Source organism: Myotis brandtii, unplaced genomic scaffold (assembly GCF_000412655.1).
Source record: "Myotis brandtii unplaced genomic scaffold, ASM41265v1 scaffold40, whole genome shotgun sequence".
Classification (NCBI taxonomy): Eukaryota; Metazoa; Chordata; class Mammalia; order Chiroptera; family Vespertilionidae; genus Myotis; species Myotis brandtii.
Genome location: NW_005365372.1, coordinates 541,776 through 569,727, shown reverse-complemented (window position 1 = coordinate 569,727; position 27,952 = coordinate 541,776). Strand labels below are relative to the sequence as shown.

Sequence of the window (27,952 nt, the reverse complement as noted above, 5' to 3'; positions counted from 1 at the left end):
CATTAGAAAGATCATACACCATGACCAAGTGGGATTTATTCCCAGGATGCAAGGCTGGTACAATATCTGCAAATCAACAAATGTAATACAGCACATTAACAGACTGCAAGACAAAAAGCAAATGATTATATCAATTGATGCAGAAAAAGCATTCAACAAAATCTAACATCCTTTTTTGATAAAAACTCACAGCAAAGTGGGAATAGAAGGATCATACCTCAACACAATAAAAGCTTTATATGACAAAATTACAGCCAACATCATACTGGATAGGTGAAAACTAAAAGTATTTCCCCTAAGAATAGGAACAAGACAGGGATGCCCACTTTCACCACTCCTGTTCAACATAGTACTGGAAGTGCTAGGCATAGCGATCAGAAAAGAAGGAGAAATAAAAGGCATTCAAATTGGAAAAGAAGAAGTAAAATTGTCATTATTCGCAGATGACATATTATTTTACATAGAAAACCCTAAAGACTCCATAAAAAAACTACAAGATTTAACAAATGAATTTGGAAACCTAGCAGGATACAAAATTAACACCCAGAAATCTATGACATTTTTTATACACCAATAATGAACTAACAGAAAGAATTCCATTACAATCCCATTTACCAATGCAACAACTACAACAACATAAGATATCTAGGATTAAACAACCAGGGAGGAAAAAGACCTGTACTTGGAAAACCATGGGACATTGAAAAAAGAGATAGAAGAAGATATAAACAAGTGAAAGAAAATTCTGTGTTCATGAACTGGTAGAATCAACATCATTAAAATGTCCATACTAACCAAAGCAATCTATAGATTCAATGTAATCGCCATTAAAATACCAACTGCATATTTCAAAGACCTAGCACAAACTCTCCAAAAATTTATATGTAATTAAAAAAAAGACCCTGGTAGCCACACCAAACCTGAGAAAGAAGAACAAAATTGTAGGGATCACAATACCAGATATCAAGTTATACTATAAAGCTACTGTAAACAAAACATCCTGGTACTGACACAGGAACTGACATATAGCCCAATGGAACAGAATAGAGAACCCAAAAATTGACCCAAGCCATTATGTTCAATTAATATTTGACAAAGGAGGCAAGAGCATACAATGGGGTCGAGACACTCTCTTCAATAAATCGTGTTGGGAAAATTGGACAAATATATGCCCCTAAAATTGAAACTAGACCACCAACTTACACCTTATAGAAAAATAAACTCAAAATGGATAAAAGACATAAATGTAAGATGGGAAAACATAAAAATCTTAGAATGATCCATAGGCAGCTAAATATCAGACATCTCTCATAGCAATATGTTTACCAATACATCTCCTAGGACTATGGAAACTAAGTTGAAAATAAACAAACAGACTATATCAAAATAAAAAGCTTCTGCACAGCAAAAGTAACTATCAGCAAAGTAACAAGAGAGCCCACTGTGTGGGAGAATATATTTGCCAATGATACATCTGATAAGGGTTTAATCTCTAAAATTTATAGGAAACTCATACAACTTAACAAAAGGAAGATAAACAATCCAATTAAAAAATGGGCAAAGGAACTAAATATACACTTCTCGAAAGAGGACATACAGAAGGCCAAGAGGCATATAAAAATGGTCAAAGTGATTAATCATCCGAGGAATGCAAATCAAAATGATAATGAGGTACCATCTCACACTTGTCAGAATGGTTATGATCAACAAATCAACAAAGGACAAGTGCTGGTGGCGATGTGGAGGAAAGGGAACCCTTGTACACTGCTGGTGGGAATGCAAACTGGTACAGCCTCTCTGGAAAACAGTATGGAGTTTCCTCAAAAATTTAAAAATGGAACTCCCATTTGACCCAGTAATCCCACTTCTAGGAACATATCCCAAGAAACACCAATCAGGAAGAATATATGCACCCCTATCTTCATAGCAGGGCAATTTACATTACCTAAGATTTGGAAACAGCCTAAGTGCCCATCAGCTGATGAGTGGATTAAAAAACTGTGGTACAACTACACAATGGAATTCTACACAGCTGTAAAAAGGAAAGAACTCTTACCATTTGCAACAGCATGAATGGACCTGGAGAGTATTATGCTAAGCAAAATAAGCCAGTCAGAGAAAGATAAGTATCACATGATCTTGCTCATTTGTGGAATGTAATGAACAACATACTGGTAAACTTATGAAGAGAAATAGATCCAAAGACATAGAAGCTTTGAACAAACTGTCAAACCTCAGAGGGAAGGCAGGGGTGGGTTGGTGGGGGATAGAGATCAACCAATGAACTTGCATGCATATAAGCATAACCTATGGAAACAGACAATAGGGGGATGAAGACCTGGACTGGGAAGTGGAGGCCGGCTGGGTGAGGTCAATGGGAGAAAAAAGAGACATATATAATAGTTTCAACAATAAATATTTAAGAGTAACAAAAAATAAAATAAAAAGAAGCCAGGAAATATACTTCAGAATTAAAAGAACACCTGAGTGTACCTTTTGCAACAGCACAGCATACCTTGAGAATTATTCAAAGAAGATGTATGGAATCTAATAAAAAAAATGAACTAAGCCTGGATGTGGAAGTATTGAGCATAAAAACATAAAATAAAAACAAAATAAAACTCATGGACACAAACAACAGTGTGGTGATTGCCAAGAGGGGTAGTAGGGTGGGAGTGGGGAAGGTATTGGGGGGGGGGGTAATTGGTTATGGAGACATTATTGGGGATGGTGAACACATAAAACAGTGTACAGATGGTGTGCTGTAGAACTGTACACCTGAAATCTGTAGAATGATATTAAATAGTGTTGCCCCAATAAATTCAATATAAAGGAAAAAAATGGGGACATTTTACTGAAAGTAAAGCAATTGGACTAAAATATTAAAAATGGAAATCTCAAGGTAACTGTTATGCTCCAGGTGCAGAGTAACCAATCCAGATTGGAGGAGACTATAATATTCCAGGAGAAGATTCTTCAAGATGATAAAATTGTTACACTGCCACATGTGTATAAATGTATTGAGAGGAGATATATACAACTGTGGAAGGGTTTGAGGATAAGTTAATAGTAAGTACATAAAAAATCAAGCAAGCAAACTTACAAAAACTAAGTAAATAATGAACTCCGAGGAAACAATACAATGTTATGCAGAAAAGGACAAATAACATTATACTACATAATTCAAATATGAAAAACATTTACATAAACATTGAATATCAAACTAATCAAAATTATAAAATAATTATACTGGGAAGATAAGAAGTATACATGTAGGTGAAACACTTGGTAATTAATAAGATATTTTGAAATATATTTTTAAAAACCTCACATTTCATAGTAGGAAATCAATCAACAATGCTTAGCACTAAAAAAAAAAAAATAAGTAGTGATAAAAGCAGATATGAGAGAGACTGCTGGTTTTTCTCCAATATCTGCCTTCTCTCTCTTCCAGAATAAAAGAACTTATATTGGCTTCCCTCAATATAACTGCATTTGTAGCTTCCCTTGCAATTAGGTATGTCCAAGTCATTAGCCAATGGTAGGTAAGTGAATGTGTCTTGTGACAATTTCTGGGAATCCCCTTTCTGGTACATTCGTTGCCCCTTCTTTCTCTCCATTTTTGTCATGTTGCCTGGATCATACATGCCATAAGTTTGGACCTTGAGGACAAGGAATATATTGTAGAGATGGCATATTGGAAGATAGAAGGTACCAAAGTCTTTGAGGATTTCACAAGGCAGAACTGCTATGTCAGTTCTAAATTGAATATCCCTGAATTTGTACATGGAATTGAAATATCTTGTGTAAGCAACTGTTATTCTGAGTCCTTTTGTTACTCACAAACAAGCCTACTACTAATTAATACAGCACATTATTTATAGATGGAGGTATATATCAAAAAAATCACCTAAAAGAGCAGGAAGTGGTTGACTCTGGCTATTGGAAAATGGTAGGAGGGAAGGAGTGAGAAATGTTGTGTTTTTTGTTTTGTTTTGTTTTTGGGTTTTTTTTGTAGCAAGTTCTATAGAATTTGACTCCTTAAGTTATGTGCATGCATAACTTTGAGTTAAAAAATAAAAATAAGTGACAATTACAACAAAAACACGTGTTCTTCACTTTTTTGTCTTTGTGTTTGGCTTTTACTTTGACTCCTCATACCAAAGTTCTATTCCATTTTCTCTTCAGTCATTTGTATTCTCATGTTATCCCTCTAGCTAGAGTTTGAGCACCTTAAAAATAGAAAACGTGGATCCAAGATGACTGCTGACAGGATGGTAGGTTCAAGATAGTGTGTGAGTGAGAGAACAAAAGCAGAGTGCATGGATGTGCAGGGAGTGTCTGTATTTGTGAGAGAGGGACAGCCATATTCCATAGGACTGTCGGGGGATGGCGGACCAGGATCCCCTAGCCGGGCAGCCTCTACTGCTACTGAAAACTCTCCCGGAGCAGCTGACTCTGCTGTAAGGACTGTGCCATCTTGAAGGGGAGACCAGCTGTGATTGGAAGCCCAGCCTTACCTTCAACAGGGGAGACCTCAGATACCTCCCGGGGACCTACAACCACAATGCCCAGGGACCAGATGCCTCAGCTGCGAACCCACGATCACCAAGACTCCAGCCTCCCTGACTACGGGCATCTAAAAAGTCTGTCCAGTGGGAGACAAAGCAGCGCTGAATATGCAAACAGGCCCTGCCAGGGCTTCTCACAGAGCAGATAGAAGGAACAGCTGAATCAAAAAACACCCACCTGGAACTGGCGAATTAAACACAGCTGGTGAGACAATCCATGGATGGAAAGGTCAGATATTGCCTAGAGAAAGTCAACATGCAGGAGAGAGAGAGCTACATAACCAGACACCCTGAAAGGAGCAATCATGGGGAAACAAAGTAACAGCCTGCATCAAAAAAAGGAGGAATCGCCAGAAAAGGAAGTAAATGAAATTGAGGTAAGCAATATGTCAGAGAAAGAATTCAGAACAATGGTCATAAGGACACTGAAAAGGTTGTAAGACAAATTTAACAATATGTGTAAGGACCAAGAGGAAATGAAGAAGAACCAAGAAGAAATGAAAAATGACATCGGTGTAATAAAGAATTCAATAGAAAGCATCAAAAGTAGACTAGAAGAAGTGGAGGACCGCATCAGAGAGCTAGAAGACAAGGTAGGAAAAAATACCCAAACAGAGCAGTGACTAGAAAAAAAATTAGAAAAAAAAAAAAAACAGGAGGAGAGTCTAAGGGAACTTTGGGACAACACAGAATGAAACAACATCTGCATAATAGGGGTACCAGAAGGAGAGGAAACTGAGAAAGGAACATAAAACCAGTTTGAAGCTATATTGAAAGAAAACTTCCCTGACATCGGGAAGAAAAAACTCTCACAAATTCAAGAAGCTGACAGAGTACTAAACAAGATGAATGCCAAAAGACTGACACCAAGACACATTATAATTAAATTGGCAAAAACCAATGAAAAAGTAAGAATCTTAAAGGCAGAAAGACAGAAAGACAGAGAAAGACAGAAAGACAGAGAAAGACAGAAAGTTACCTACAAAGGATCTCCCATCAGACTATCAACTGATTTTTAAACAGAAACACATCAGGCCAGAAGGGAATGGGATGAAATATACAAAGTCATGCAAAGCAATTGAGCATTTGTGGGACAAAGTTAAAAGAGCCATCAGGCAGCTGGTTCCACAACCATCAAATCTCACAGAACTGGACAGTGCTATTCATCAGGCATGGTGTCAGATTTCTCGCATCAATTTTCACCATCTTGTGGAGTCAATGCCAGGAAGAATTGCTGCAGTATTGAAGGCAAAAGGTGGCCCAATGAAGTACTGATGGGATGGTCATAATAATCTATCCAGTCATAATAATCTGGCCATTCAGTGTATATTTCAGATCACCTCATGCAATTTTTACACAATGTACATGAGATATATTTAAAATACCATATGATTGACTCATTTAATGTATACAATAAAATGTTTTTAATATATTCAAAGAGTTGTGCAACAATCACCACTGTTTAATTCCAAAATATTTTTATCATGAAAAAAGGAAAACCTTTGCCCTTTAGCAGTCACTCCCCATTCCTTCATACACCCAGCTGCTGGCAACAACTAAGTTGTCTCTGTAGATATGCCAATTCTGGACATTTCATATAAATATAATTATACTAGAGGCCTGGTGCATGAAATACATGCATGGGGGTAAGGGGATCCCACAGCCCGGCCTGCACCTTCTCCAATCCAGGACCCCTTAGGGGATGTCCTATTGCCTCTCACAATCTGGGACTGCTGGCTCCTAACCACTCGCCTGCCTGCCTGCCTGCCTGATCGCTGCTTACTTCTCCCTTGCTGGCCTGATTGCCCCTAACTGCCTCTGCCTCGCCACACACCCAGGATCCGGGATTCCCTCCTCCGGCCAGTCACAGGCACCCGGGACCCTGCTTCCCTCCCTCTGGCTGGCTGCAGGCACCCAGTACCCAGGCTGGCTTCACCTGGGATGGCCGCAGCCACAGGTGATCGTGGGTAGGCGGCTTAACCTGGGCCACAGCAGCTGGTGCCCAGGACTGTGGAGCAGGCGGCTTGTCCCTCTCCTGGGCCAGAGGTACAGATGCAGCCGCTGGCACCCGGGACCACAAGGACCGAAGGGTGTGTGCATTGTCCCTCTCCCAGGCCGCAGGTGCAGGCACAGCAGCTGGTGCCCCAGACAATGGGGTTGGTGACTTGTCCCTCTCCTGGGCCACAGGTACAGATGCAGCCGCTGGCACCCAGGACCACAAGGACTGTGGGGGCATGTGCATTGTCCCTCTCCCAGGCCACAGGTGCAGGCGCAGCAGTTGGTGCCTGGGGCCACGGGATGGGTGGCTTGTCCCTCTCCTGGGCCACAGGCGCAGACGTAGTCACTGGTACCCAGGACTGAAGAGCAGGCAGCTTGACCCTCTCCCGGGCTGCAGCCTGGTTGGTCCCCATTCCTCTATCATGAGCTCATTTGTGCCTGGCTGGTCCCCATTCCTCTCTCCTCAGTGTTGAGTGTCTGAGCTGTTAAGGTGTGATGGTGTGACAACAATTTGCATATTAGCTCTTTACTATATTGGATAATATGTGGTCCTTTGTCACTAGCTTCTTTCACTTAGCATAATGTTGTCAAGATTTATCTATTTTGTAGCATATTTCAGTATTTAATTCCTTCATACAGCTCTATAAAAGTCCATTATAGGCATATGTCACATTTTGTTCACCCATTAACTTGATGAACATTTTTTTCTACTCTTTGTTATTATGAATAACACTGTTAAGAAAATCCATATGTAAGTTTTTAAGTTGACACATGATTCATTTCTTTGGGTTATATGCATAAGAGTGTAATTTCTCGGTCATATAATTAATTTGTTAAAATTTTAGAGAATGGTTTTAAAAAGTGACTAAAACATTTTACATTTTCACCAGAAATGTATAATGGTTCCAATTTCTCTACCTCCTATGTAACAGTGGTTATCTGTCTTTTTTTATTCCAGCTATTATAGTAGATACTAAGTGGTATCTGATTGTGGTTTTAATTTTCATAATTACAAGTAATGTTGAACATCTTTTTGTGTGTTTATTGACCATTTGTAAATCTTCTTTGGATAAATGCTTATTCAAATTATTTACTTATTTTAAAATTGCGTCATTTGCCTTTTATTATTGAGATGTAAAAGTTCTTTATATAGTGTGGATATACATTTCTTATCAGACATGATTTGAACATATTTCCTCCTATTATATGTTATTTTTTAAAAATTTATTGATGGTATTATTTACATAACCTCATATATTTATTAAAGCTTTCATTTAAGATGCTCATCAACAACACCATGAAAATTACTGAAAATGTCTTACCCGAACAATTTCACAGTCAACATTTAATTCAGTTGCAACTGCTTCAATTTTCTCTCTACAGATAGATCCAAGGCTGGTCATGCCATTGTCCCAGTACTTCTTAAGAGTGGCTAAGTCTCTGTCACTGAACTGAGTGCGGTCTTGTAGCTGTAGAACAAATTTAAAAAATTAGAATAATCAAAACAAAGACTATTATAAATTGCATCATCATGGTGAGATGTGCTAGGTTACTTTCAATATATACATTAGTTAAATTAATTATGCAATTCTTACTCTGTGTTCCCCCATTTTGAAATGGACATTTTCATGATATTTATAACATGAAAGTGTACTAGAATAAAAATTTTAGCTGATAGCAATTAAGTGATGTTTGTTGTAAAGGGTTATAATCACAAATAATTCATGTCATTGTGAAAAATACAGATACGTTTTAAAAAGAAGAGAATTTCAATTACACACAATCCTGGAAAAAACATTTGTTAACATTTTAATGGATATTCTTTCAACCTTTTTTCTATGATATATACATTTACATTCACGCTACATATATTTAGAAATAATAGGGTCAGGCGCTGGCCAGGTTGCTCAGTTGGTTGGAGCGTCGGCCTATGCACCGAAGGGTTGTGGTTTGATTCCCAGTCAAGGTACATAACTAGGTTGCAGGTTTGATCCCCAGTTGGTGCACGTTCAATGTATCTCTCTCACCTGGATTTTTCTCTCTCCATCTCCCTTCCTCTCTCTCTCAAATCAATAAAACTATATCTTGAAGGGAGGATTTTTTTAAAAAGGGGGAAAAAAAACCAGGGTCAGGATTACATCACTGTGCTGCCTTTTGATAATTTAATCTAAATTTCCTTACACATAGCTCTCCTAAAAATTTTATAATTAATTAAAAAGGCATATAAAAATTTAAGAAGATAATGTAGCCTTAAGAAAGCAACCATATTTATGACTTTAGGAAGTTTCATAATTAGCCTATCCTTTTTGTTCTTAGGGCTTTTAAACCAATAAACTATGGACTTTATATATTGTTTTAATTCAATAAATCCTGGAGGCATCTTTAGGAAGTAAATTAGAAGCAAGATAGAATATTGATCTCCAATTTGCTGATAAGGAGTCAGAAAAAGAAGGGCCAAAGGACACATTAAACAGGGCACAGCGAGTCCATGGCAGAGATAGAGATAGGAATATTCTGATTTTATTCTACTAGCTTTATCCCTATGATGTCTCCAATTATCTCAAGAGGTGGTGAAAAAAAACTAAAAATGAATTTTAATTAAAATATATCCTGTAAAGCCCTATATATGTATATGTGTGTTTGTGATGAGAATGGGTGTGAGAGAGCTAGAGAGCAAGAGAACGCCTGTGAGAGTGAGTGAGCTGACAGCAAATGTTACAAATCATGGCATGAGATATAAGACTGCCTTTGCATAAGAAAATATGGTCTGGTCCCACATGGAAGCTAGACTTCAAATCCTTCCTATACATACACTGCTTTCAACATTTCCTTTCCAGCAGAAATATAAAGTGAAACACTCTCTTAAATTGGATTTGGGTAACAATGGAAAATAATGTATATAATATATAAAACGTAAATAAAAAGAGTTATTACAGCTAAAACTCATGTAATACTTCACAATAGGAGCAAATTTGTTTTGAAGCTACATCCTTTTGAAAAGCAATTTTAGCTATCAGGAGGAAAACCAATATGTGAATTCCTAGTTTTCTACTGTAATAGTGAAGTTAGAGTACATAATTAATGTGTCTCTTCATAAGAAATATAGTACATTTTATGTTAATTTCCTCATTGTTAAATCTGTTCTTCCACTTCTTGAAAAACTCTAATAAGTAACATTCATTTCAAGTACTAGTACAAATGACATGTTCCCAATAAATAAATCAAAACATGCCATCCAAATTTTTAATCAAATGGAATAACCCGCAAGTTATTTACAACATAAAAATCTCATTAGGTACCCATCCTCTATTGATTGTTCAATACTTGTGGAGATAAACTTCTCAATATAAAACTGAGAGCAAAATAAATGGTAATAAGGTTGTAAGTAGATTCAAATAGTCTATCATAACAGTCAGCATAAATATTCCTATATTTTTCCATTGCTATTGCACCAAATTCTTCAGTGCAAGCTAGCCTAAATTACTGTCAGAAAGGAAGAAATAATGAACAGAAAACTGAAACACACTCAGCCAATTAATTTGTAATTCATTTAGAGGACATCCAAAGCTGATTCATCTCTTAAACTGAACTAAATAAAGCCTGATTCGATTTGTTAGAAACATGCTGGGATGTCATACTTAGCAATGCTGAAGGTGACTTATGACAATGCCTATGAAGTAGAAACTTATGGAGGAAGAATGGTTATTTTTAAAGCTCCTAAAAGCTTTAATTAATAAAATAAAGTAATAAAAATCAAGTAGCATTATAACTGAATACCCATTTAGAATAAGAAGTTCTTCCCTGAGGAAGTCTGAAGATTAAATCAGTTTTTTCTTCCTATTAGATTTTAAAGCCACTTTCATTTTACAAGACATACCACAGCCTAACCCTTGGCTCAAGTGAAGGAGACATATTAAATATATTGTTGATTTTGTGAAGAGTAATGTTCCAGTAACATTGAAAATCAAGGTGAAAACTTAGGGTTGATTCAAGTGACCAGGTAATTGTGTAAACTTCACTATTACAGCACAACAGAAACCTTTTGGCCTCTTCACCAGCCTCAAGGACATTTCCAGGAAATGAGTTCTTTGCTCCCCTTTTTAAAATAAAATTAGGTGACAAAACTGATATTGGAGAGCAAAATTTCATGTTTTAGTTATGTATTTCAGTTAAATGCAGAACTGAACTATATATATTTGTACTAAGAAACAATCCCTTCAAAATGAGAACTATTAAAATCCTTTTTAAAATCCATTTTTTAATTACAGTTGACATACAATATTACATTAGTTTCAGGTGGACAGCATAGTGATTAGACATTTAAATACCTTAAGAAGTGATCACCTCCAATAAGTAGAGTACCTACTGACACCATACATAGTTATTACAATATTAATTATATTCCCTATGCTATATTTACATCCCTGGGACTATTTTGTAACTACCAACTTGTATTTCTTAAACTCTTCACCCCTTTCATCAAGTTCTCCAAACACCCTCCATTCTGATAACATCAGTCTGTTTTCTTTATATATGAGTCTGTTTCTATTTTGTTCTTTTAGATTCCACATGTAAGTGAAATCATATGGCACTTATCTTTCTCTGACTGACTTATTTCACATAGCATAATATAGGGCAGTGGTCGGCAAACTCATTAGTCAACAGAGCCAAATATCAACAGTACAACGATTGAAATTTCTTTTGAGAGCCAAATTTTTTAAACTTAAACTATATAGGTAGGTACATTGTTATTAACTTAATTACGGTACTCCTAAGGCTTAGGAAGAGCCACACTCAAGGGGCCAAAGAGCCGCATGCGGCTCATGAGCCGCAGTTTGCCGACCACTGCTCTAGGTCCATCCAAGCTGTCACAAATGGTACTATTTCATTCTATTTAATAGCCAAGTAATATCCCATGTATATTTGTACCAACACTTTCTTATCTATTCATCTATTAATGGGCACTTAGTTACTTCCATATCTTGGCTATTGTAAATAACGCTGCAATGAATATAGGTGTGCATATATTCTTTTGAATTGGTGTTTTGGGTTTCTTTGGATAAATATCCAGAAACGGAATTGCTAGGTCATAAGGCAGTTCCATTTTGATTTTTTTCAGGTAACAACATATTGTTTTCCATAGTGACTAAATCAATCTGTGTTCCTACCAACAGTGCACAAGGATTTCCTTTTCTCCACATCTAGATCAACACTTAATTGCTTGTTGATTGATTGAAGGCAACCATTCTAACTGGTATGAAGCGACATTGTGATTTTAATTTGCATTTATCTGATAATTAGTGTTGTTGAGATCTTTCAGTATGTTTATTGGCCTTCTGAATATCCTCTTTGGAGAAGTGTCTCTTCAGGTCCTCTGTTGATTTTTCAATTTGATTTTTTAGATTTTTTTTTAGTGTTGAGTTCTTCAAACTTTTTAGATATTAACTACCAAGGACGCATCATGGCCAAATATTTTCTTCCATTCAGTAGATTGTCTTTTCATTTTGTTGATGATTTCCTTGCTTTACAAAAACTTTTTAGTTTGCTATAGTCTGAATTTGTTACTTTTTTTTCCCTTGCAGAAAAAATATTGCTAGGAGAAATATTAGGTATTTTACTGCTTATGTTTTCTTCTAGGAGTTTTATGGTTTTGAGTCTTACATTAATGTCTTTAATCCATTTTGAGTTTATTTTTGTAAATGGTGTAATAAAATGGTCTAGTTTTATTTTTGCATGTATCTCTTCAGTTTGCCCAACACCATTTATTGAGTAGACTGTATATACACCATTGTATGTTCTTGCCTACTTTCTTATATGTTAATTGAGCATCTAGGTGTAGGTTTATTTCTGGGCTCTATTCTGTTCCATTGATCCATGTGTCGGTTTTTATGCCAGTCCATTGTTGTTTTGAGTATTATAGTCTTGTACTATAGCTTGATATTGGATAACCTAATACCTCCAACTTTGTTCTTTCTTAAGATTGCTGTGGCTCTTCACGGTCTTTTGTGATTCCATACAATTTTTTGATTTGTTCTAGTTCTGTGAAAAATCTCAAGGGTATTTTGATGAGAATTGAGTTGAATCTACAGATTGTTTTGGGTAGTATGGGTATTTTAATGATTTCACTTCTTCCTACCAATGAGCAAGGTATATGCTTCCAATTATTTGTAGCTTCTTCAGTTTCTTTCTTCAGAGTCATATAATTTTCTGAGTATAGGTTTTTTTTACCACTTTGGTAAAATTTATTCCTGCACATTTTATTTTTATGCAGTTGTTAGGTTAGGGGTCATGAGATGCATAGCCTGTGTCACCTTCTGCCATTATGTGGGGACAAAATACTATGTAGTTCCTCCAAGTCTTGGAGTCCCTAACCAGTTGCTTTCTTTCCATCCTTCAGAATTCTCTTTTGGTGGCCTCCTGTATTACTTGCATGGTATATAGTTCTATTTTGTGGGGAAAAGTAAAAAGGAGTCTACATAATCCTGTCCAGTACTACTGTCCTGGCTTCCATTTTATTATCCCCAAACCTATCTAACATACAATAACTTGAGTTATCATTCTAAAAGTCTATTTATGTCTCTTGTATATTAAAATCTTTTAATAATTTCCCATGTATAGGCCAGTTATACCAAAATTTTCTGATGTACTTGTTAAATGCAGATTTATGGTCCTCTACAGACCAACTGAGCAGGATTTGTTGAGAAAACACAATTTCAATGTAGTTCTCTTATATTCATATTATAAACATCACAAAAGTTATAGCATAAAAGCAAGATTGTTAAAATATTAGTTATTCATCACTGGTAAATACCAAAGTGCACTAATACTACTAATATAGATTATTTAATGTTGATTGAGATGTTTATATCAATCATAATTCAATTATATGATCAAATTAACTGGGTTCAATAGATGTAGAAAAAGTATGATGTTTTATTAAATATCTCTGAATGCTTTTTAAAACTGCAAAAACCTCCTCAAAGATTATCCAGTGTGCTGACTACTGCATTTTATTTGTTACTTTTGGAGTATATATAAATAATATAATCACAAAATATATCCTTTGAGATAACACAGTCTTATTGAGGTTCAGTTCTGCCAACTTTACAAATATTATTATAATTTTCTCAATGACATTCCCACTAACAATACAGGGGAAAACACATTTATTCCTTTAAATGAAATATTACTTACTGCTCTTTTTCTAGAACACCCTGTAATCCAAGGCACAGTTAGGTTTCCTGAAATCTGTGAAAACAACAAATGGAATCTCAGTAAGGTATGCATTACTCCAACTTGGAAAGCTGATCAACACAAAAAAATTCATATAAGACTTCAAGATAGGTTTTTATTCAGAGCATATTCTCCAACTAGACAATCCTGTTTCCTTACTGAATGCAACAGATTGAAAGGGCCTTCTTTGGTGGGGAAATTTTAGAAGTAGTCCAACGTTCCCCTGAAAATTCAAGAAACATTATGGGACATTTTTGAGGCCTGGAAGTACGGTTTAGAAATCTATGGACAATAACATTTTTATAATAAAATTGCAGTGTTCTGTGGGATTAGTTACAATAATTAAATTATTAACTGTAGTCACCATGTTGTATATTAGGTCTCAAGATTTATTCATCCTACCTAAATTTAAGTTTATTTTTAAGCAGAAACTATAAGGCAAATAAATAGCTAGCAGCAGCTTACTACGTCAGCATTGCCACACAAGTAGATGCCACTCCAGTTGGATTTGGGGGATTGTTATAGAAACCAAGGTAATTCCATGAACTATGGCTCAGACAATGGTTAGACTGTACTTTGCCATACTTTTTTCCTGGGACACACAAAGATTTGGAGTACTCCAAATTCTCACTTGCCCTCTCCTTCCTTCTCAAACATGTACCTCCTGAGAAACTGATAAGGCAAATCAATCTTGCTAAGTTGTGGGAAAATGGTATTCAATCAAGCATTTGTTGTGTTTGATGAATTATATTCAGTCATAGCTTATGAATTACTATTATTCCTACTAATAAGAAGTGATGATCAGTCAATGTAATAGTAAAGTAATATTATCAATTATTTAAATTATTACCATCCTTGGCCACTATACTTGCCATTTTACTTTGAGTTCAAAATACACCAATATGCTAAGGATAGGCTAAACTAATCTAAACTCCAAGTAATACTTTTAAGAAAAATTTAAAAATATAGTTGCTCAAGTTAAAATACCACTACAGTAAAATGTCAATTAACTAGAATCCCTGAGGGTCATGAAGTTTGAATAATTTATTTTTAAAATAGTGAACTGAGAGTGATGACAAAATTTCTATGGAAATATTCTTCAAAATATATAGTTTCTTGTCTTCCACCAATAATTAGTATGTGATGTAACATTTATAAAATAAATTGATTGCTAACCTCAATGAATGAGGTAATGCTGCTAAAATAATCATATAATATATTCTTGAAATAATAGAGATATCCAACCATTTTGGACCATCTCTTCACATACTCCCATCTATTAGGATAATGTTTAAACTGACTATATAAAGTTGTTAGAGAAAACATGTTAAACCGAATGAATTACAAGAGACCCAGTAACTACTGAAAACTCACATAAAATAATACATATAATAAAAATGGTTAATGTAATTTCTTTAAAGATGGACACTATACATTTTAATAATATAAAAAGTGGTTTCTTGCTTAAGCCAATTGTATGCAATGAATAAAACTGAAAACTTCTATAAGCACATTAATATACCAATGCTATAAATTCCATGAGATTTGTGAAGAGATGACTTTAACTTTTTTGTCTTATAGCCCTCTATTGTTGGCTTTGAATCTGTTCTTTAGTTCTGTATGTTTCTGGTAAAACTCAGGACACTCAGGCATAGTAGTTGAACTTGTAAGCTTTTTTGATTCAAAGTACTGTATAAATGTTTCCCATCAACTTGGGAAATTTTGTTTGGTGCGATAATGATGGCAAAGTTTCTCCTTCACCAGAAAATATAAAATACAGTATTTCGAATTAGCAAGGAAATATACTTCTTGTTTAAGTAATATTTAAATTCCAAATACATTTTTAATATTCTAGTTTAGAAAACTGCAAAATTAATCTACAAAGAGTCAAGACGCATTTGACAAATATGTTATAACTCACACATCCAAATGAGTACTGTATGCTTCAAAGTAGAAAACTTAGGAAAGCATTTAGGGAACTTTCCTTTTGGAGTTTTTTGTTCATGACTCATCCAGAGATTCTGTCTCATTACTTCAGATTTCTTTTTCAATAACTGAAAATATAACAGCCCAGATTGAACATTTATATTATTCACTAAACCTGACTAAGAATAAATTTTACTTTCCAAAATCAAATTTTCCCTCAAATGATGAGGATTCGTCACCACTGAAAGCTTTTTAAATAATCCCACAGGCCCTTAAAACAATTGTGAAAGACTTCAAAAACTTTTTGACAAATTGAACTTTATTACAATAAGTATAGATAACTTCCAACGGTAACTTATTTGAATTCTGTTCAAATATTTATCAGGCATCTCTTCTGTACTAGGTGCTGTACATGAAATAAAGCTAAGGTAGGTAAAACATAATTCCTGGAGGGCAAGACCTATGATCTGAGAGAGAAAAATAAGACAAGTACCTGAGTGACTTTAGTACAAAGAAAGCTATGATAAGTGTCTTAAGGAAGGTACAATAAATGAAGTGTTATAGAAAATCAAGATATGGAAAAATTGCATCAACTTGAGTATTGATATTTCAGCCAAATTTTAAAAGATGAAAAGAGTTTTGATAGGCAGAAATAAAAAAGCACTCTGGGGAAAAAGAGTAGTATGAGTCCAGTGGAGTAAAAGGATAAGGTATCTTTGGGAATTGTCAGTTCAACTAGAACTAGAAAAGGAGCTGGGGGTCACTTTGTTAAGGCCATGAATACCAAGTACATTTATATATAACTAAAGGCTCGGTGCAAGGATTAGTGCATTGGTCTGAGGCGTGGCTCATCCCGGTCAGCTGAGTGGCTGTGGACCCACCTTCTGAGTGGCTGCTGAATGAGGAAATTAGTCTGAGCTGAGATTTTGGGGTAATGTCTTGGGTAAAGGCATGTTCTGTGTCCTAGAGGAACCTGGCGGAGAGCTTTGCACCCCAAAGCCACTCAGTGAATGTCCTTGATGTGTGACAGGTCGGTGACACCATCGGGGATGTTCAGGGCAGCCATACACCAGGATCCTCAGCTATCAGGACAGCCTCCCCGGGGGGCCTACAGTCACGTCCCTTCTTGCCATCTGCCTATGCCAGCTCCCCGTGCTCTTTCTAGAACACACCTTAGAAGGCCTGCATCAGCTGGTGGGGTCAGGCCAGAGTCTGGATTATCTCAAGTATTTATAGGTGCAGAGACTGGGCCTCATCCTGGGCTTGCTAGTGGCTGCTCCAACTGTGGGAGCAGCCGCTCATCCTAGTCAGCCAAGCAGTGCTCCCACTGTGGGAGCGCACTGACCACAGGGATCAGCTCCTGCATTCAGTGTCTGCCCCCCGGTGGTCAGTGCACTTCATAGCGACTGGTCGACTGGTTGTTCTGGTCATTTCGCTGTTGGGTTGCTGGGCTTTTATATATATAGATTCTGTAGAATACAGGGAGCCATTGAAGGTTTTTAATCAAATGGGTTGTATGATCAGAATTGTATTTTTATACATTTGGATGATTAATTTGACTAAATCTGTATATTGAATTGAATAAGTATAGAAACTTTAATAATATTTTAGTCAAGAGGTAGGTAATCCAAGTTTGGAACTAAATTAGGGGAGGTAGAAAATGAGAAGAGAAATATAAAACATATTTCTAAGGAAAAATCTTGTGCATGAGATAGAAGAAAACTAGACAGTCTGGTGATTACTGGAGTAGTCTTTTTATGGACATCATAAAACTGAATGTAAATGCAAGGAAGTGCCTAATGGAGATCTGCTACTCTTGGCTAAGAGTAAATACACTTATTTGAATATAAACTGGAATCACATTATGTGGATAGTTAAGGTTTGTGAATCCAATTATTATATGTTTATCTTTCTATGAAAAATTATACTTACAATAGATACCATAGATGCCATAGATTACAATATTAATTATATATTATATATACACATTACTGTATATGGTTACATATTCATAGGAAGGCATCTATATAGTTACTTTGATAAATGATATAAAAATTTTAAAGGAATTTTACTATCTTTATTTTTATACAAGCTTATTAAGGGCAAGATATCATGTTTAAAACAATTTAGTCTAACTATTTTTATATAGTTAGAGTAAATATACACAAAAATGTATTTGTTTGATTTCAAAAATTTTTGTTATAAAGACAATTCTACAAATATGTTGGATATTCTATTTAAAATAATTAAGACCAGTTTATGGGGTTAGTAAAGTTCTTACGTGAAATAAATTTTATGTGAGTCAGGAAAACAAAATATATTATTATGTCATTAAATGAAATTTGATTTACTGAAACAATCAGACAATAACTATGTCTTTCAGCAAAATTCAGCACTAAGAGATTCATAAATCAATGTTTTAGCTTTCCGTCAGTTGTTTTGTTATTAGTTGAGCATTAAAACCTATCAATCATTCTGTTTTAATAAGCAGTGTTTCCTAGATGTTTTCAATTATGAGGTATAGTGCACAAAGGGCATGGCTGGGCATGTGGTAGGCAATCAATAAATATATAGGCTGATTGATTGGTTGAATTCACTTGAGCCTTCATTATTCACTAGCTTCACTTGCTGAAATTTAACAAAAGGCCAAGAGTGGAAATATACAAGGCACTTTTACATGGAGTAGGTAGTGGGAGGAGGGGTTGAAAACAATGTGTTCAGGAGCAAAGGAGAAAAGATGTAGTGCCTTATTTTAAAATATCCACCACCCCTCTTCTCTCTACCAACTCTGGAAAAGCTTTTAGAAGTAAATAAGCCTTACAAATGGTAATTTCACTCTACAACTTTTGGTCAAGCATCTAACACTTTTTCTAAGCACATGAAGTTTTCTTCTATTAAGTAATATGAAACTAGTGTTTAGAAAATTTTACTAGCCATAAAAGTTCTTATAGTTGACAACCAAAATGCTAATTGAGATTCTTTTCCTACATGATTTTAGTAGTTATACTTTTTCAAGCCACAAAAGATTCAGATCAGAAAACCTGGAATTCTAAGATGTTTCAAGTAAATGATAAAAAATACTCAGACATAACATAACAAACCTGATTTCAGGATGCTAATTCTAAAAATGTTAGCTGTTTTTAAAAAGTACAAAGATATAAGTAAAACAATATAAATTAATATGTGAAATGATTATCTTCTAATCCAAAGGTCCTAGGGAGTATATAAATACAAATCTTTATCTCCTAAAATTATACTTTCTAGCATTGTAAAATATTATCTTAATTCTACTCATGTAAAAATGACACTTGAGGATATATACAAACTATTTACCAACTTTAGAAAATAAATTGTTGAGTGTTAGGTTTAAGTCGTAAATATACAATTGAAATGAAATGTCTTATTACATGTGTATTCAGAGTTCAGCTCCTTAAATAGCAAAATATTTATTGCTCGTATCAAGCTACAGTCCTTCCTGGGCTGGGCTAGTATTCTTAACATAAATCATGGTTCCATGTCTTCTCTTTGCACATGTCTCCTTGTTATACCAAAAGAGGCATTTAAATGAAATCAAACAGAAAATAAGGTAGTAATAGAGAAAATTAGGTACAAAAACATAAGGCATACAAACAATAACAAATGTAATAGCAATAGTAAGTCCTTCGTTATCAGTTATTATTTTAAGTGTAATTGGATTGAATTCCCAAATTAAAGACAGATTAAAATAATGAATTAAAAAACAGGATTTAACTATAGTGTATTTATAACCGACCCACTTTAGATCTAAAGACCTCTACCTTATACCATATATAAAATTAGCTCAAATGAAACAAAAGCCTAAACATAAAGGTTAAAACTATAAAATTATTAGAAAAGGACAGAAAAATAGTTTCATTCAACTTGTCAATAATTTCTAAAATATGACACCATGGAATACTACTTGGCCATAAAAAGAAGAAATTCTTACCATTTGCAACAATACGGATGGACCTTGAGAGCATTATGCTAAGTGAAATAAGCCAGTCAGAGTAAGACAAGTACCTTACAAGTACCTTATTATTTCACTCATATGTGGAATCTAATGAACAAAATAAACTGATGAACAAAATACAGACACATAGACTCATAGATAGAGTTCAGGCTGACTAGTTTTCTGCGGGTTGGCTGGGTCAGGGGTGGAGGGATTGAGCAAAAAAGAAAAAAAAAGAAAGAAGGAAAACTCATAGTAAAGGGTGGATAAATGGTGATGGACTGAGAGTTGATTTGGGGTGGTGAACACACAATACAGTGTACAGATGATGTGCTGTAGAAGTGTATACCTGAAACCTGTATAATTTGTTAACCAGTGCCACCCCAATAAATTCCATAAAAAGGAAAATAAAATAAAATATAACACCAAAAGCATAGACAACAAAGGGAAAATTGATAAAATACATCAAAGTTTAAAACTTTTGTGCATCAAAAAACACAATCAATGGAACAAAAAAGCAACCCATGGAATGGCAGAATATATTTGTAAATTGTATATCTGATAAGGGGCTAATATCCATAATTTATAAAGAACCCTTGTAATTCAACAACAACAAACAGGCAATCTGGTTTAAAAATGGCAAAGGAAGATCAAATTAAAGGAATAAATGCATAGGGAGAGAATATAGAGAATGGAAGAAACTCAATAGAAAAATCAATGAAAACAAATGTTTCTTTTTTTAAAGAGCAACAAAATTTAGAAAACTTTAGGTAGATATACTGTAGGGTATTGAATGGTGACATCATCCCAGACTATTCAGATGGGACTCAAATCCAATGACTAGTATCCTTACAAAAGAGAGAAGAGGTAAAAGGAGAAAGTCATGTGAAGAACAACTAACATCTATTCAGAACACGACACTACTGGGAGAATACTTGAACACAAAGGTGAGGCTAAAGTACCCCCTGTAGGTGAGGGCATTTGCTGGGGTGTGGGGGCGGCTGGGGAGAGGTCAATGGGGGTAAAAGGAGACTTAGTAATACTTTAAACAATAAAGAATTAAAAAAATAAAGTACCCTCTGTACCTCAGAGACCAAAACAGACTGCATTAGAAAAGTAATAACTGTAGCTACACATTGACCACACTGCTTCTTCTCCAGGATAGAACAGCACCACAGAAGAAATCTTTACTGACCCTGTTTTCTCCAATATAAAAAGATAAATTGGAGGGGGTAAATCACCCTCCCTCAACACTGTGGGATGCTGTGTGGGAGCCCCTACTTTGATCTTTCATCATAGGGACTTCAGGGGAATCTGTGGGTCTGCCACTGGGAATCTGATTGTGATGGAGAAAGAAGTAGTGGTTTTCATCAACTAGCACATGGATCTTGGCAGATTGAGTTCATACATTCAGTGTCTCAATAATAATCTCATCTAGCAGCTTTGCTCATCTCTAGAACCAACTTGGATACACTCAGACCAGGGAACTCAACATGGTGCAGATCTGTTTGACTCAGATCCACAAAAGAAGAATTTTCTGACCCTAGAGCCGGGTTTTTCCATGCCAGACTAGGTGCTCAGTCACAGCTACACTCAATGTAGAAAGTGATTTCTAGTCCCACCTGACCAGAAAGGCGGTGACTATCCTGTAAGCTGAGTGAGTGGTGCTCAAGCCTATAGGCGGATGAGTAGATCATATCATCCCCAGAACAAAGCCAGTACCAGGTATGGAGGCTTCCAGGGCCATAACAAAGCAGAATGACTAATTCATAGAGGTTGGTTCCCAGTCCCATCTGACCACAGAACCTGTTTGAGAAATTGAGAGTCCCAGTCATTTAGTAAGTTTGATCAGAGAATCCAGGCACCCCCAGAATTCTGATTAAGGTCTCACTTGGTTTAGAAACCAAGCCAGCAGTCTTATCCAAATGTTCCTCCATTTCCAACCTCGTAGCTGGAAGGGTAGGTAGACTTGCTCCCAAATAGAACACAAAAGCAGGTTCCACCTGCACAAAGACATCATCAGAAGACACAACCAGAAACACAAACTGGCTTAACTGGTGAAGAACTGTCTGCCAAAGTGAACCTATAAAGTCTGTAAGAGGAGCCCATTATTCATAAGTGCATATACCAACATAAGGAATCAAGAATAATGAGGAATCAGGTAAATATGACATCACAAAAAGAAACAAATAAAGCTCCAATAATTTTTCCTAAAAATGGATATCTATGAATTGACAGACAAAAAAATTTCAGAATAATTATCTAAAGGAAGTTTTGTGAATATTAAGAAAACACAGACAGAAAACTAAACAAAATTAAGAAAACAATGCATGGACAAAGGGAAGATTGACAAGGAAATAGCAACTATCAAAACCCCCAGAAATCCTAGGGTTGAAAAATACAATAAATTGAAGAATTCAATAAAGTTTCAAAAGTAGGCTTGACCATGCAGGAAAAAAGAATCAGTAATCTGGAGGATAGGATATTTGAAATATCCTAAGTCAGAGGAGCAAAATGAAAAAAAAGAATGAAAAAGTGATAAAAGCCTACAGGAATTATGAACCATGAATAAAGAAACAATATTAACATTATGCAAATTCCAGAAGGAGTAGAGAAAGAGAAAAACACAGAAAGTATATTTAAAGGAATAATGGCTCAGGTTTGGGAAGAGAAATGGACATCCAGATTCAAGACACCCAAAGGGCCTAAAATAGGATGAACCTGAATAGGGCTACATTAGACACACTATAACTTGTCAAAATTCAAAAACAAGGAAAGACTTTTAAGAGAAGTAAGAGAAAAGAGAGAACTTAAATACAAGGGAATCATCATAAGATTATTGGTGGATTTCTCTACATAAACTTTGCAGGCAGGAGAGAATGGGATGACAAAATCAAAATATTGAAAGAAAATAACTGTCAACAAAGAGTTCTATACATGGCGGAACTGTCTTTCAGAAATAAATGAGGAATAAAGACTTTCTGGGACAAACAGAAGCTGAGGAAATCATTACCAGCAGGCCTGTCTTACATGAAATGCTAAAGGATGTTTTTTGAGTAGAAGTAAAAGAAAGCTAATTAATATAAAACACAAAGAGGTACTGTAAATTTCACTGGTAATTGTAAACATATAGTAAAATTAGATTCTATAATATGGTAATAGTGGTGCATAACACACAATTCTAGTTTAAAAGTTTAAAAAATTGAGTGTCCAGGAGAGAAAAAAAAAACAAAAAAGGTGGACGAATAGGCAGATCTGTCATGCACCTCGTCCCAGTGCCAGACTGGAAATACAACTAAATTTGAGAACATTCACCTGTAATTACCAACTGAGGTCCAGCTGAGGAGGAGAATTATATCAAGGAAGGACAGAAAATGCCTAGAGACCAGTAGAAAGGGCAAGATTTTAACAGGAGCTGACCCAGCTTCCAGGGGCGGCAGGCGGGCAGGCCGACACTGAGGAGGGATTGCTAGGTCCACAGTCTGGAGCCCCAGAGCTGAGACCCATGGTCCATGTGACATCCAGACATGAAAGGCAGCAGGGCTGCTGGCCCAGATGGAGTCTGATGCTGGTAGATCTGAGCCAGTCAGAGAGAAAGTCGCAATTTTGTTGTTGTTGTTGTTGTTGCTGTTTTTGTTTTTTAACTCAGAGCACAAGAGTTTTTATTTGCAGCTAACTACCCAAAGCTTTGGTGCAAGAGACATGGACTCAAGGTGCCTAAAGAAAGGCTGAGGAGGGAAGCATTGCAGGGAGATGTGGACAAGCAGCAGACAGAAGTATTTGGTCCTAGGCCCCCAAACTGAAATGGCCATTTTTCCCCGAGAGGAGCTAGCAACTCCCAGTAGACAAGTGGTAGGAAAAGGAAAAAAAAAAAAAACACCAAAAAACAAAAACAAACAAAAAAAAAACCTGCCCTAAATGATACAGCCTGTCCCACCTTCGAGAGCCCTGCATTCTGAGCTTTTCAGAGGAAACAAAACCAGAGGCAAAGCCTATGGGTTTGGAACAGTCTCAGGGAGCATCCATGACTGAATTGGGGGAGGGGCTGTATGCCCCACTATCCTAAGAACAAGGGCTGGTAGTTTCCCCACATTGGAGAGCTGAAAAAAAGTCCAGATTTCCAGCCAACCCCACTGATCTCCATACAAGGATCTCTGTCCAGCCCAGGGCAGAGTAATATTTTTGGGTCACATGAAGTGGAATAGCTCTGGGAAAGGGAAACACACCCACCACATTCCCTGAAAGCTAAACAACACCTCCCCTGTCTAAAGCCCTTTCAGAAACAGATTTGTGAGTGATTAAGATTGACAGCTGGCTAGCAGGCAAAGGTGGACAGAGACAGAACCATGGGAACAAATGGTGTTTGCTGACCCAGCCTTGGGCCCCATGCTGCTAACAAAGCTACTTTACAGGGCAGATTGGCACTTCCTGCCTGCAGCCAAGTTCTATGGAGACAGAGACAAAAGGTGGATCAGTGGATCTCTTGGAGCTTCAAGTAGGTTGCTGAAATACGAAGGAGGACAGTTTCTGAAAGTAGTTAGCACTAAATAGCTCAAGGGAAGCCCAGAAGTGGTAGACAGAACGGAAGAGTAGGATCCAAAGGGATCCCCCATGGGGCACTAAACTCTGCTGAAACAAACGCCACTTCAGTTTTTTTTTCTTCCTTGTTTCTTATCTTTTCTGTTTTATATTTTTCTATTTCCGTTCTTTTTTCATTTTTAATTTATCGTTATGTATTTGCTTTATTGATTTTTTTATTATTCTAGTCTCTGTTGTTTCATTCAGACATAGAGTTCAGAGAAATGATGGCAAAGATGCCCAACAGCATGAGAAAAGACATAACACTAATAAAGTACATAGTGGAAGAAACACACAGCAGATTAGGGGAAACCAAGGATCCAATCAGTGATTTAGAAGACAGGGTAGAAAAATCATGGAGTCAGCGAACAAAAAAAAAAAAAACAATTAAAAAATAGGAAGACAGTTTATGGGAGCTGTGGGACAACATATAACATAACAATATTCACCTAATAGGTGTGCCAGAAGGCAAAGAAAGAGAACAAGGGATAGAGAACCTGTTTAAAGAAATAATGGTAGGGGAGGGTGGGGGTAAGGGGGAGAAATCAACCAAAGGACTTGTATGCATGCATATAAGCCTAACCAATAGACGCAGACACCAGGGGGGTGAGGGCATGAGTGTGGGGGGTATTGTAGTAAAATATAGAAATGTTTAAAAATGCTTTAAAAATGCCTGAAAAAATATTAAGAAGGTTTTATAATGTTTAAATTAACTTTCCTTGAAACTTAAAGTGTGATATTAAGAACACATTCCCCACTGCCCTGAAGCGTGTGTCCCTCATAGATAAGGATTTGAACTTCAGTAAATAACTCAGAGTGACTTGTCAGGATAACCATTTGAGTGAGTGATGCATTCTCCCTAGATAACCACATGTAGCCCCTCGCCCTGTTTGAGATAAACATGTGTGCATTGACATAATTCATTAATAGCCAACTGGACTTCTGCAAATGGGGTGCAGGCTTTAAAAATGGGGGTCCTGACCATCCCAGTGCTCGCCTGTTGAGACAGCCACAAAGGCACATCACGCTCCTCTCTCTGCCAGACGGCAGAAGAACGGCTAGTAACTCCCGATTGAGATGCAACTGAGCTCTCAGGTGAGGAACGCTGGCCCCCTGTATCCAGACCAGCCCAGCCCAGCTGCCGGACACCAGAGGACAGCACCACTGGGATCCCCAATAAGCCTGTACCCGCAACACCAGGAATTGTGTGAGTAATACAGTGCTGTGTGATTTGCAACTGCATATGTTTCATGTGGTGTAATTCCTCCGGTAGTTAATTGAATTATTTTGCATACACTTAAAATTTAAATTAAAACTTCTGGTCTCTTTTTGGTCCTAAGCCTTCCCTTTTGCCCTGCTTTCATAGAGTAGCCTCTTTGCTAGCAACTACTTGGATGTCTCACACCTGCATGGTTAAAGTTTATCTCAGGGACGCCTTAGATAAACACCCCGGCTCCTTTCCCAGGATCTACTTGGGACAGGGGGTAACGGGGGGTTAAGGACACATATGTAATACCTTAATCAATAAAGATAGAGAGAAAAAAGAAAACAAATAATGGCAGAAAACTTCCCCAACCAGGTGAAGAAAAAAGTCACACAAGTTCAGGAGGCACAGAGAGTCCCAAGCAAGAAGAAACCAAACAGGCCCATGCCCAGACACATCATAATTAAAATGCCAAATTTAAGAGACAAAGAGAGAATCTTGAAGGCAACAAGAGAAAAGCAATTTGTTACTTACAAAGGACCTCCCATAAGGCTTTTGGCTGATTTCTCATCAGAAACTCTACAGGCCAGAAGGAAATGGCATGGAGAATTCAAGGTAATGAAAACCAGGATCTGAAACCAATATTACTATATCCAGCAAGGCTATCATTCAAAATGATGTTGAAATAAAGAGCTTACCAGGCAAAAAAAGTCTAAAGGTGTTTATCACCACCAAACCAGCACTGCAAGAAATGTTAAAGGGACTACTGTAATGGGAAGAAATGGATAGAAAGAGAAACATAAGCATAAAGAATTAAAATGGCAATAAATAAGTACCTATTAATAATAACCTTAAGCCCTGGCTGGTTTTGCTCAGTGGATGGAGCGTCGGCCTGCGGACTGAAGGGTCCCAGGTTCAATTCCGGTCAAGGGCATGTGCCTTGGTTGGATGTTTCTCTCTCATCGATGTTTCTAACTCTCTATCCCTCTCCCTTTCTCTCTGTAAAAAAAATTAATAAAATATATTTAAAAAATAATAACCTTAAATGCAAATGGATTAAATGCTCCAATAAAAAAATATAGTGTAGCTGAATGGATACAAAAACATAACCCAATTATATGCAGTTTACAAGAGACCGACCTCAGAACAAAAGACTCACACAGGTTGAGAGTAAAGGAATAGAAAACTTTTCCATGCAAACAAAAAGGAAAACAAAAACCTGGGGTAGCAACACACACATATCTGAGAAAATATACTTCAAAATGAGGGCCATCATAGGAGACAGTAAAGGTCCCTACAAAATATTAAAGGAATCAACCTCACAAAAAGACATAACCCTGATAAACATATATGGACCCAATATAGGATCTCCAAAATATATAAAGAAAACCTCTAGTGCCCTAACCAGTTTGGCTCAGTGGATTAAGCATCGGCCTGCAGACTCAAGGGTCCCAGGTTAGATTCCAGTCAAGGGCATGTACCTTGGTTGTGGGCACATCCCCAGTAGGGGGTGTGCAGAAGGCAGCTGATCTATGTTTCTCTCTCATCGATGTTTCTAACTCTCTATCCCTCTCCCTTCCTCTCTGTAAAAAAATCAATAAAATATATTTTTTAAAAAAGAAAACCTCTAGAGGACTGTAAGCGAGAGATCAATAGCAATACAGTCATTATGGATGACTTTAATACTCTGCTGACTTCACTGGATGGATCTTCAAACAAAAAAAAATTAACAAAGAAACAGAGACTCTAAATGGCACACTGGATCAGGTGGATTTAATTGACATTTATAGAGCATTTCATCCCAAAGGTGCAGAATATACATTCTTCTCAAGTGGACATGGATCATTCTCAAAGATAGACCACATGTTAGGACTCAAAGTAAATCTCTACAAGTTCAAGAACATTGAAATCACATCAAGCATCTTCTAAGATCACAATGGCATAAAATTAGAAATAAATTACAATAAAAAGATGAAAAAACATTTAAACACATGGAGACTAATATCATTACTAAATAATGAATGTACTACCAAGAAGATCAAGAAAGAAATAAAGAACTTCCTGCAAACAAATGAAAATGAACACAAAACAACTTAAAACCTATGGGACACAGTGAAAGCAGTCCTGAGAGGGAAGTTCATAGAATTACAGACTTACCTCAAAAAAACAAGAAAAATTAGAGATATCATTGGCAAATATGGTCTCCCATGCAGTGGGTTTTCTTGTTGTTTTGTTTATGGTTTCTTTTGCTATGCAGAAGCTTTTTATTTTCATATATTCTCATTTGTTTATTTTCCCTTTAGTTTCCATTGCCCTAGGAGCTGTGTCAATGAAGAAATTCCTTCGGCATATATCTGAGATTTTGCTACCCGTGGATTCCTCTAATATTTTTATGGTTTCCCATCTTATGTTTAAGTCCTTCATCCAATTTGAGTTTATTTTTGTGTATGGTGTAAGTTGGTGGTCTAGTTT

General features: G+C 36.4%; 1 protein-coding gene across 1 annotated transcript in view; it reads right to left on the bottom strand.

Annotated features, from left to right (window-relative positions):
- Positions 1 to 27,952, bottom strand: part of HDX (highly divergent homeobox) — a 139,041-nt gene that overhangs the window by 38,341 nt on the left and 72,748 nt on the right. The window contains exons 4-5 of the mRNA XM_005873233.2: positions 13,764 to 13,817; positions 7,892 to 8,038 (exon numbers count right to left, since the gene is read on the bottom strand). Of these exons, the coding sequence (XP_005873295.1) occupies positions 7,892 to 8,038; positions 13,764 to 13,817 (201 nt within the window). The remainder of the gene's footprint in view (positions 1 to 7,891; positions 8,039 to 13,763; positions 13,818 to 27,952) is intronic.